This window comes from Neovison vison, chromosome 7 (assembly GCF_020171115.1).
Source record: "Neovison vison isolate M4711 chromosome 7, ASM_NN_V1, whole genome shotgun sequence".
Taxonomy (NCBI): Eukaryota; Metazoa; Chordata; class Mammalia; order Carnivora; family Mustelidae; genus Neogale; species Neogale vison.
In genome coordinates, this window is record NC_058097.1 from 26,555,857 (window position 1) to 26,568,044 (window position 12,188).

At 52.9% G+C, this 12,188-nt stretch overlaps 1 protein-coding gene across 1 annotated transcript; it reads right to left on the reverse strand.

Moving 5' to 3' along the window:
* Positions 1-9,095: 9,095 nt before the first annotated feature.
* Positions 9,096-11,135, reverse strand: CCL17 (C-C motif chemokine ligand 17). The gene is made up of 3 exons (XM_044260414.1): positions 11,066-11,135; positions 9,819-9,936; positions 9,096-9,207 (listed from the first exon to the last, which is right to left on the reverse strand). Exons 1-3 carry the CDS (start codon positions 11,133-11,135, stop codon positions 9,096-9,098), a joined length of 300 nt encoding a protein of 99 aa, XP_044116349.1.
* Between the last annotated feature and the right edge of the window lie 1,053 nt (positions 11,136-12,188).

The following is a 12,188-nucleotide window of genomic DNA, read 5'->3' on the forward strand; positions in this document are numbered from 1 at the left end:
GCATTGTGGCAAGGGACGTGTGTGTGTGTGTGTGTGTGTATGTGTGTGTGTGGTGTCTGACACAGCCATCTGACCACAGCTTGAACCACAAAACTTCCTTTGTTGAAGAGACTTGGTGTCACCCCAGTGGGGCCAGTCCTAACTTTAGGGTCAGGGCCTCTCTTCATCTACTTAAGAGACCAGGGTGCTAAGGATTTAAAGGAAAGCAGGACAGAAATCTCAAACAATAAATCTCTCTGACCAGGAGACCTCTCATTCTCTTTGTTTCTCACTCACACAGACTGGAATTGACCTTGCCAAATAGTTGGAGAGTTTGTATGGATTTAAGAGACCAGGATGGGCGGGGGTGAGGGGCGCTGGCTGGCTCAGTAAGTAGAACATGTATCTCTGGATTTCAGGGTCCTGAGCTTGAGCCCCACATCGGGCATAAAGATGACTTAAAAAAAAGAGAGACCAGGACTGGTATATTTTACCAATAAGTGGAAGTGAATGCTCATTGGTATTTGTCCTTGAAACTTGGCTTGATTCTCTAAGTCTGCTTTTGCTTATCCTGGCCCCTGCTAGTGGGCTTTTTGGGCGTGACTGAGTTCTGTTTGACCTCCAAGCCCCTGTGGTAGGTAGGGTTCCAAGATGACCCCAATCCCCAACCCCTTGTGTCATCCCCAGCCCCTGAGTGAGACACCCCCCCCCATGTGAGCACGACAGGACATCACTGCTAGGATTGGGTTACATTGTATGGCAAAAGTAAAAGGATTTGGCAGATGTAATTCAAGTCCCTAATGGGCTTCAGTTCAAAGGGAGCTTACCCTGAGTGGGCTGCCCTAATCAGGTGATCCTTTAAAAGAAACAGAGAACCGGGCGCTCAGTGGGTTAAGCCGCTGCCTTCGGCTCAGGTCATGATCTCAGGGTCCTGGGATCGATTCCCGCATCAGGCTCTCTGCTCAGCAGGGAGCCTGCTTCCCTCTCTCTCTCTCTCTGACTGTCTCTCCATCTACTTGTGATTTCTCTCTGTCAAATAAATAAATAAAATCTTTAAAAAAAAAAAGAACCAGAGAACCAAGAGTTTCTCCTGCTGGTCTAAAGCTACCATGTGGAGAAAGGTCCTAGAGGGGCCCCTGGAGCTGAAAGCAGCCCCTGTCAGCCAGCCAGGAGAAGGGGCTCTCAGCCCTGCAGCTGGGGAGACCCTGGGCAGGAGCCCAGCCTCACTACGTCTGGAGTCCTGAGCCACAGAATCTTCAAGGGTAAATGTGTATGGTTTTAAGTCCCTAGCTCTGTGGTAATCTGTGATGCCACGAGAGCAAACAAACTACATTTCACATTTACAGATGCTTATAACCAGTATTTACTGAGAATGGTTGGGATGCTGTTCGTGGCCTCCGTTGCAGTCACCCAAGTGAAGGACAAAAATCTCTAACTTTCAGGTTGAGGACAGGAGATTCTGAACCAAAGAGCTTCTTGGGTTGGGTATAGCAGAGCCTGGGGCAGCTGCCACCGGCCCTTGCTGACCTGATTCTTGGTCTGCCTTCCTGTCGCTGCTGTTAAGAAGGCTGACACTAGGTCCTGTCCGCTACACTTGGCATAGTTAACGGTCCCTTGTTGGCAGCTGCTGGGCCACCCCCATGAAGGCTCAGAGTTGGGTCAGCAGGCTGGAGAGAGGCCTTGCCAATCAGTGGCACACACCTGTACTCGGAGCTCGGCACAGCGAGCAGACACCGGCGGGGATCGCTAGTCCCAACTTGTGACTTTGGAAGGCAGCACTTCTGAAGGAGGTTTTAGAGCCAAAAACAGACTCAGGTATCACTGACTGCAACCTCGGTTTCCATCTGAGAACACTGGGTGGGACAGAAAAGTGACCTGCCACCAGCTGAGGACCTTTAAAACTGCAGGTGCCTGATGCCTCTGGGCGCTCTGGGTTAGTCATGAGTCTTGAGATGGTGCTGGGAAATTTTTTTTTTTTTTTTTTTTGTAAATACTGTAAGGTCTTTTGCTTAGAACTTCCCTCTCTCCCCGAAGTCACTCTAAAGCACAAAGAGGGAAGGACAGTGGAGCAAACCACACCTTCCTTGGTTGTCACGGGCTTCCAGCGCCCTGGGAGAGAGTGGGGCCAAAGGAAGACTCCCACAGAGAAGCCTCATGAGCAGGAAGCACGGGCTGTTGGGCAGGAGAAGAGGGGTTTTGCTTTGTGACCATCCTACAGGCACCCATCTGTTGTGTGGGGAGGAAGGGGGGGCTACACACACAACGCTTACCAAGAATCCGTGAAGGTGCGCCCAGTTGAGGCCATTGGCTTGGACAGTTATTGGACAGTTATGCCCTAGCGTGTCAGTTTCAACTCTGCTCGTAGCTTAGCATCTCTTGGATGGCTTCAAAAAACCAACAAAACACCTATGTTTGGGACCCCTCCTTGCCAAACAAGTCAATCTTCAAATCGGGCTAAGGGTGTCAGCGTCTTTACAAAGCTTTCCCAGGTACTCATTTCTAAAATGCCTCCAGGATTGAGAATCCCTGCCCTAGAAAAGTTCTTTTCTGCAGGCACCAGAAGACAAGCTCAAAAGTGGTCAAAGCAGCACTAACTGTAACAGCAAGAACCTGGAAATGGTCCAAATGGCCTTTAACAAGAGGACAGATGAATGAGTCATGTCATCGCACGGTGGAAAGTGGCATGCTGTGGCCATGCATGTCAGCGTGGAGGGTCTCCCACGACAGCCACCAAAGCAAGTCACGGGAGAGCGTGTGTACACAGTGTCACCCCTCCCACAGAGCACAAAGCTTGAAAACACACAAGATGCATCAATGGGAGGGATGTATATTATATATACTGTGTATACACACACATATGTGACAAACAAGAGGAAATCAAGGAGAATGATACAATCCAGCCACATTATTGTCTCTGGAAGTTGAAGGGAAGATGACATTCTATAAAGAGAGGAAATGGGACTTCTAAGCAGAAGGAAGTTTCTGTTTATTGAGCTGGCTGGTAATTATTCTATTATTGGTTTATATACCTTACATATATATTACCTACTTTTGTATTTATAAGAAATTTCATTAAAAAAAAAAAAAACTAGGAAGGGGTGCCTGGGTGGCTCAGTTAGTTAGGTGACCCACTTGGTTTCAGCTCAGGTCATGATCTCAAGGTTGAGCCCCTGATCGAGCCCCCCCATCAGGCTCTGAGCTGGGCCTGTAGTTTGCTTAAGATTCTCTTTCTCTGTGCCCCTCCCCCCACCTCTTTCTAAAATCAAACAAACAAAAAACCCAAAACAAAAACAAAAAACTAGGAAAACCCACACATAAAAACCTGGGGTTTAAGGAAAATGCCTGCCAGCCCAGAACACAGTCCTGCACCTCTCTAACGCAAACCTCCAGGAAATATTTGGCACAGTTAAAATCCCTTTCAAACCAACGCTAACCTTAATCACAAAGCAGATGAATATTACCCATGACCAAAAGAACTTGCTGCAGGTCACACATGGATGGAATACAGTGCAGACACAAGAGCACAACTGACAAGGCTTAAAGAGGGAGGGATTCCTGCGGCAGAGCCCCGAAATGTCAGAGCTCAGGCAAGACTCAAAGAAACATAAAACCACGGAGGGGAAGCAGCAGTTGGAAAGAGCGCTAGGAAGAATGGAGAGCGCTAAAAACAGGGTCAGTGAGGACAGGAATAAGAGAACTAACCAAAATGAAATGGACATGGAGAGAGAAGGATGGGGAGACAAGAATAAGTCACAGAAGGTGAAAGAAACACGGTATCTCAGAATCACCTCATGAAAGAGACAATTCCTAAAAGTTTCCAGAAAGCAAGAGTAGATCTCTATGTTGAAGGCAAAAGTAGTACAGAATGTTCAAGTCTAAAAATAATGGCTTTCTGGGGTGCCTGAACAGCTCAGTCAGTGGAGCTGCGGACACTTGATTTTGGCTCAGGTCCTGATCTCAGGGTCCTGAGATCGAGCCCCACCCAACAGGCTCCATGCTCAGCAGGGAGTCTGCCAGATTCTCTCTCCCTCTCTCTTCTCTCTCTCTTTCTCTGCCCCTCCCCCTACTTGTGCTCAGGCACCATCAACCAATCAATCAAAATCTTTTTTAAAAAGTACGTTTTCTTAGCTGTGGTGCCTGGACCTGTGCAGGCCGAGTCCCCTTACCTCTGAAACAAGGTGACACTCTCCGTCAGTAAGTGTAGTGAAGATTTTTGTGGTCTCGAAAAGTTGCTGGCTTGTGCTGTGTTATCTTCTCAGTTCCCTCCGTTTGTCCTTGCTTCCACAGCTGTCCCATCACAGTGACAGACCTGGCGGGCACTGGGGGAGCGCGATGGGGACAGCGCAGCTCTCTCTCCTCTTGCTGGACAGCGAGCTACGGACCCAAGCCTCCGCTGGGCCCTTGGCGGCCTCACTTCCGCGTGGTGCAGGTGTGGACTGAGCTCGGCTCACACCACCTACCGGCTGCTCCCATGAAATCCACACCCGCCGCCCCCCCCCAACAACCCGGAAGCTGCACGAGGCTCTGCAGGGCTCCAAGGCGCTAAGCCCCTCCCTCCCTTTCTCCCTTCTCCCCTGTTGACCATCACTTAAACATTTTTTCCTTGTACATCACTGCAGTTTTCTTTTTTTTAAATTTTTAAAATTTTTTTATTTGACAGAGAGAGAGAGAGATCACAAGCAGGCAGAGAGAGAGGAGGAAGCAGGCTCCCCGATGAGCAGAGAGCCCGATGTGGGGCTCGATCCCAGGACCCTGGGATCATGACCTGAGCCAAAGGCAGAAGCTTAACCCACTGAGCCACCCAGGCGCCCCTATAATTTTCCAAAATAGCGTTAGATATACTGGGATACAGGTGGCTTCATTGTTTTCATTAAGATAACTCTATTCTTTAATACATGAAGGGTTACAACTGCGTTATGCCTTTCCTTCCCTCCTCATCCCTCCCCAGAGGGGTTTTCTCTCCTGAAGCTGATGCCCAGCCCACCCTCACCTCTTCTATAGTGTTTCTCTGCAGAAAAGAGCTTATGTGATGCTTGTCCACCACCCCCTTTTTTTCCTGAGGTCAAATTGACATAACATAAAATGAGCCATTTTAATGGGAACAATAGTACGTCAGCAATGTTGTGCAGCTCTCACTTTTGTCTAGTTCCAAATGTTTCCATCACCCCCAAAGGCGGCCCTGAACCTGTCCAGGAGCTGGGCTTTCTCCCCCACCTCCCCTAGCATCACACAATGCCCATCTGCAGTCTGTCCCTGGAGACTTGCCAATTCTGTGTGTTTGGTATGAATGGAAGCATACAGAGTGTGACCTTCTGTGTGTGGCTTCTCCCTGTGTATTTTCAAAGTTCATCCACCTGTAACACATGTCGGTACTCACTCCTTTTTGTGGCTGAATATATTCCATTGTACGCATGAGCCACTATGTATCCATTCATCCCCCGGTGGACATTGGGGCTACTTCCGTCCCAGCTTCCATCTTGGCTGCTATGATCACAGGCGTGTGTGCACTGAGCATGCCTCCCCACCTTTTTAAAAATTTTATTTATTTAACACAGAGAGAAGTCAAAAGTAGGCAGAGCAGTAAGCAGAAAGAGAGGGAAGCAGGCTCCCTGCTGAGCAGAGAGCACGATGCGGGGCTTGATCCCGGGACCCTGAGGTCATGACCTGAGCTGAAGGCAGAGGCTTAACCCACTGGGCCACCCAGGCACCCCATCCCCCACTTTTCTTTAATGACCAAAAAGTTTTATTATGGAACTATCAAACACTTCAGTCTAAGGGGGGAGGGATGAGCAAGGGCTAACACCTAATAAATCAGGGAAACCAATTTGTTACATAAGTGAGAGACAAGTAATTAGTCTTGATCAATAGGCAGGTTTTACAAATCAATAAAAGTCAGTTCAATTAGGAGGAAACTGCAGGTTTTCTCAGACTCTGATCCCCCGCAGGCAATGTGGGAGCAGAAAAGCAACAAACTGAGCCCTCATTCTCTTGACAGGGCACATCCTCAAGCCGCTCAGAGAAGGGTCCAATTTCATGATTTTAGGGAGAAACGGGCCCACGAAGGTGGAGTGATTGTGCCAAGACCCCACAGCCAGTCAGGGGCAGAGCAGATACAGGGCAAGTCCCTGACCCCCATGTTAAAATGTACCTGTGGGGTTTTAGTTTATGGAAGGGACATTGACAGAGAGGTCAGTGCTAGTCTGACTGCTGACATTTCCCAAGAGAAGGGGCCGTGGGCCATCACTCAGGGCAGAGGAAAAGGGAGGAGAAAGCAGAGAGGCCAAAGCTTTTATTGGGGTCCCCATGGGAAAAGCACGGGTCCGGGGGCGGGGGGCAGGAGAAGCTCCTGAGGGTTAGCAAGTGTGAATAATTCCGAAAGGCTTTAGGCAGGGGGCTATCCCTAGTGGTCTGGTCCCTGCCACGGGTGATCTGGGGAAGGGGACAGAGTGGTCTGCGGTGTGAGCTACAGAAAGGGGGCATTTAGATCAATGAGCTCCAGGTTGGTTGGAGAGTTTGTCGTGTGACTTTTGCGTGCCTTCCAAAGCTGGAACACAGGGGAGGTGTATCTAGCTTCGGCCATGACTTCGGGCCTGTGATGACTGGAGGCCAAACAGGGAAATACGGAATCTAAGAAGACACAGAGAGAAGAGCCCCTCTCCTGGCGTGGTGTTCCAAGCGCGGGCCACGGCGCCGCCGGAACGCGGGGCACTGTACGTCCCAGCAGCGTTTTTGCTTCTTCGTCTTCATCCGGATAACCCTGGGCAGAGTGTTGGTAGTGCCTGTACCTCTGCTCTCCCAGGAGAAGGGCTGGCCAGCTGCAGACACCCTCACCCGGCCCCGAGCAGCTACCGTCGGAAGTGGGTAACCCAGTCCCTGGGACCGCTCTGAGGAGGCTGGAGGGCCTCGGCGCTCAGGCACCTCCCGCTCTAGCTTTATGGGGGCGCCCTCTGGTGGCCAAGCGCAGAGCAATTCAGTTCTTGGCCACTTAGAGGCCAAGCTTGAAGCCCTTAATCAAGGTGTCCGCTCCTCCAGGATTTTCTCCGTTCGTGCTCCCCGTGAAGTTCAGCCCGGGGCTGGTTGATCAAGATGTGTAAATCGCATGCTCACTATGCACAAAATACCCCCCCTTATAAATAAGTCATGTACTGACTTGCCTGACCCAAATACCAGTGCCCGTGAGCTCCCTGGCGCAACCAACATACAGGAAGTATAGTAAAGGGGGCAGTGTGGTAGAGGTGAGGCTGAGGCCAGAGGCAGTAGCTGTCAGAGGGTCAGTGCAACCAAGCTGAACTCCAAAGGACTGGATTTCAGTCGAAAAAGGGGACGCCCCTTCCAGGTGGAAGGGACAAGGTGAAGCCAGTTCCCCCACTGTTCTCTGTTCTCTTTTGTACCAGTCAGGGGAGTCCCCAAGTCACTGTTCCTTCAGATGGCCCTTTTTCAGAGGGACATGGTGGCTGATCCCATCTCCTGCATCTTGTCCCCCCGCCCCAATCCTGATGTTAAACATCCTCACCGTTCCCCACGAACCTCCAAGCCTCTGAGCTTACAGATGGGCCTCTGGAAGATTTCACTCAAAGAGGTTTTGCTTCTTTTAAAATGCTATGCACATGGATGAAATGCGTATCCTCTTGAGTGTCTTTAAGCTCCAAACTGCAAAGGTGAGGGATCTGGGCCCCTACCCTTGTTCTCCTTTGCTGTCACAGGGGCTTCTTCTTGCTTCCCTCTATTTGGAAATGATCTTCCCTCCAATCCCCACCCCGCCCCCACACAGTGGATCCAGAAGAACTCAGACCCCGGCTGCCCGCAGGATTCTGCGTCCAAGGCAGTTGTTGGAGGGGTACTCCTCGGGTTCAGAGCCAGGGAAGAGCCCAGCTGCGATCCAGGAGACCCTGGGGTCACAGAGAAGCCAGTTTATTATCATCAGCCTCATTATTATTGTTGTTTGTCCTGTTTTATTCCTGCTTCTACTCTAAGCTTGGGTCAGTCATCTGGCCTGTAATAAGATGACTGGCCACAAGGGGGCAACAGGAGGCAAAACTTTACCTGAAAATCACTCCTAATTACAGCCTTCCCAGACTGTGAATTACAGAATCCTAGGAAGAGAAGGATCCCCCCCCCCCCCCAGCCCCGCACCGTTGTCCCTAGACTGTGTTCCAGAAAGAGAAGCCACAAGGCCATGGCTGGTCAGAAGAGTGAGATAGAACTAGAATCCAAAAACCCTGCTTCCCCCCACACCCAGCACACTACGGCTCAGGCCCTGAGGGGACCTTGCTCAGAGGGGTCTGGGAGGAGGGAGTCCGTCAACTCCCGGTCCCCCATCCGTCTTAGGACTTAGGCTGTGGGGTGCTCAGGGTGGTTCATGGAGCTCCTGTCTAACGGAGGAGCCAGGACTGACATATCCACACAGCAATCATCTGGGAGAACAACCCCACCACAGCGGGCTGCCCTACAGTTCCTAAGAGCAGGAGGAATCAGAGCAGGAGAGACAGCCCGATGAGCAGCTTCTTGGGGAAGGCCTCCTGGAGGCTGGTCTCATCCCACAGACACCCTCAGCTCCCCGGCCGGGGCCTCTCTCACCAGGACCTTCTCTTGCCCCTCACATGTGCTCTGCAGTGGCCATGCCCCCCTCTCAACCTCAGTTTCCCTTTCTGGCCTGGACAGGACATGACAGGACCAGATGTTCTTCCACTGTGACAGGCTGGATGGGCAGAACACGCTGACCCAGACTAAGGTATGAAGAGAGAGACTTCGTTTTTTTAAAATTTTAAAAAGATGATGTTTATTTACTTGAGAGAGTGAACAGGAGCAGAGGGAAGAGGCAGAGGGAGAGGGAGAGGGAGAAGCAGGCTCCCCACTGAGTAGCGAGCTCAATATGGGGCTCAATCCCAAAACCCTGGGATTATGACCAGAGCCAAAGGCAGATGCTTAACCAATTGAGCTACCCAGGTCCCCACGAAAAGAGAGACTTGAATCTGGGCTCTTTCTGCTATGATTCCAGTCTAGAAAAGGAGGCAGGGGTCCCCTTTGTCCGTGTAGGGCCTCCCCTGGACTCAGAAAGCTCGGGGCTGGAGTAGTGAACACTGAAGCTGGAGGTCTCCAAATGGTCCTGGCAGAAATCAGGATTGCTGGAGCCCAAGGTTGTGCATGCGTTTTAAATATCTGACTGCCTTCTTCACCCTGGTGTCCTTAGGGTCTGAACAGATGGGCTTGTCCTGGACACTTATAAGCCTACACGAAAGGGAGAGGGAGAAAGTCGTCAGTGGGTGTCAGGGCAAGAAGGACTTCCACAGCCCTGGGATCAGCCTTGCTCTGTAGCGACCAGGCCCCCGAGGCCCACAAGAGAAGCAAGAAGTTGCCTGAAGTCACACAGCACCTCGGTGACAGATCTGGGACATCAAGTTTGTCGGCAGTGACGCTTGACTCCCAAGGCTCCCTCCCGGGGAACCAGGACATTCTGCCCCTCACTTCAGCTGGCTTACTCCCACAGAAAGCCTAGGAACTAGGGGTGCCCAGGAGGCGCCCGGCTCAGATCCAAGCCGTGGGAAGTGACCACAGTGGCCTCTGAGGGCCAGTGTGCCAGGGGGCTGCCCTGTCTCTCGGGTCTTCTGGTTCCCCATCAATTAGAGAAGAGGTCAAACCTCACAGCCTGGGGCCTTTGAGGTCTCATAGGGTGGGGTGCAGGAACCGCCAGGAGGAGCAGGGCTGGGGTGGGAAGGGGGCCATGAAGGCCCCACTCTCTCCTCTCCCCAGTGCCCCTTCTGTAGCCCTAGGGGCTGCCTTCTCCCAGACTCCTAGGAGCAAAGATGGTGGGGGAGGGGAAGGGGGCTGGGCACACTTACACGATGGCTTCCTTGGGACATTCCCTTGAGGTCCTGTACCAGCCTTTGAGCCTTCTGAGAGGAATGGCTCCTTTGAAGTACTCTAGGCAGCACTCCCGGCCCACGTTGGTCCCTCGTGCTATAGAGAAAGGAGGCAGGAGTAGGTACGTCTGTGAGTGTGAGTGTGTGTGTGTGTGTGTGTATGTGTGTGTATGGACACATTTGTGTGTGTGAGGTCTCTCTGTGTGCTCTGGGGGGCCCTGAGTGTGTGTACATGCATGCACGCATGTCTCTGTGTGTGTTTGGGGGAGCCGTGCGTGTATACTGGTGTGCATGTAGGCATGGCTGTGTGTGTCTGCATGTGTGTGCCTCTGTGTGTGCACACACTCAAATGCCAGCCAGGGAACCACCCAAGAATGTCCTCTGGGCCAGGCTCTGGGCTGAGCCTCTGCCTGCAGGAGCTCGTTCAGCCCTCACGGTGCACCCAGAGACAGGCTCCACCACTACCGTATTTCACTGATGATTACACCAGAGCCCTGGGCGCGAGGACATTTTCCTGGGCCTCAGCCTCCTTCTCTTGCACAAGAAAAAGTATCCAGCACTTGCAAATAGGCCAGCTGGTGATGTGTGGCTTTAATCAATGCCACGGCTCAAGTGTTTTCTAAGAAGCCCCCAGCTGTCCTCCGGCCATCCCCCAGGGTATAACTAACTGGGCTGGACTAACTCAGAGAGCTACCCCGACCTGCGTTTTGCAGAAGTGAGAGCCACGGGTGAAGGCTGGGGAGCCGTGGCCGAGCGGGGCGCTAGCCAGCTGTGTTCCCACATCGGCCGCCTTTCTCTTCCAGCTGCAGATAGACATCCCTCTATTCATGTGCTCCGGAAACCAGCGCTCCTGCCGGCATGCTGAAGCCCTCGGTGTCAAGAAAGTCCCAGGAGCAAAACAGACGCTAACCAGTGCTTCCGAGAATAGGTCATTTTCCACTGTCAAAACCCAACCAAGGTCATTGCCTCTCAGTCACTGCAGATGCAGAGAGAGAAGGGCCAGCACTTTGCTCCTCACTGAGCCAATCCCAAGCTCTGGGATGGCATCTTCCCCACACCCCCCTCCTCCTCATCCTCATGCCTCCCTCAAAATCCTACTGCTGCCAGCCTCCCCCGTTCCTAGAGGAATCACCAGGCTGTCCCTAATGCATAAACAGCGGTCACTGTGGCCGTGATCTTGGTGCCCTGCCCCCTCCTGTCCCAGACCACGTCTCCTTGGCTCTCACCTGCATGCATGACCTGCAGAGAAGCCCCCAGGAGGAGCGTGACCAGGAGCAGCGTCTTCAAGGGGGTCATGGTGCTGCGAGCCCAGGAGAGGACCTGTGAGTGTGGGTCCTTCTGCTCAGGGGGAGGCGGGGATGGCCGCCAAGCGTGGAGGTGACCTATTTAACCTCTTTGGGGATCTGCCCCACCTCCTGCCGCCTCCCCCATACATCCTTCCCTACACCCGTGGAGTCTGAAGATTTTGAGATGATTCAGCACAAGTCCAGTCCTGGAATGTTTGTGGCTTTCCAGAGAATGGACACTCCGTTGGGGACAGAGGTGGGGTGTGTGTGTCTGGGGGCCATGACAGTGACACACTTCTCCTTTCACAGGGACATTTCTTAGTTCCTCTATTAGCGGAACAGAAGAGCCTCCCCTACAGGGGGTTAGCCTCTGCCCTGAGGCCGGTGAGCCTCCTTCATGCACCGTGTCCTGTACAGGTGTGGGGGGGTGGCAGACAGCTGGATGGGAGCCAGTGGGGCTGCCTAGCCTGAGCCTGGAATGGGCTCCTGGGCTCCTGGCAGGCCTCCTGGGTTTGGGGGTGTCCGCAGCCTGCATAGGCATGGGGGCATCTTCCCGGGGGTAGCCCAGCTCCACTCATTCTGAGAAAGGCCTGAGGCCCAGACGACTTCGGCTGTGGGTGCTTCCCCAAGCTGGGCCCTGAACCACAGGAGACCAGAGCCTGGCAGGTTTTAATCATCATTTAGTCCAAATTGGCCCCCTGTAGATTGGGAAGCCTAGCTCCCCAACATGGGGTCCCTCACCCCGGGCTGCAGAACGGAAGGCAGGGATCTGCGAGGGCCCAGTCTGCCATGAACACGTGGTCAGGTTCCAACGTGAGCCCCGAACAGACTTTCCATGCACCATGGGCCACAGCATCCCTGCCTCGGGCCCCTCCCCAGCCACCAGAGAAAACGGCCAACAGTCTGCTTCGGGTTCCCCTGGGCCAAGTGGCAGGAGCCCCTTCCTGGGAGGAGTGTCCTGGGCCCACTTCCAGGTGACAGCATCTCAGCAGGGTGACCCCAGGCCCCGCTCTGCTCTGTCCCCGAGTGACCAAGGAGATCAGACGACACCCGGGTCCACACC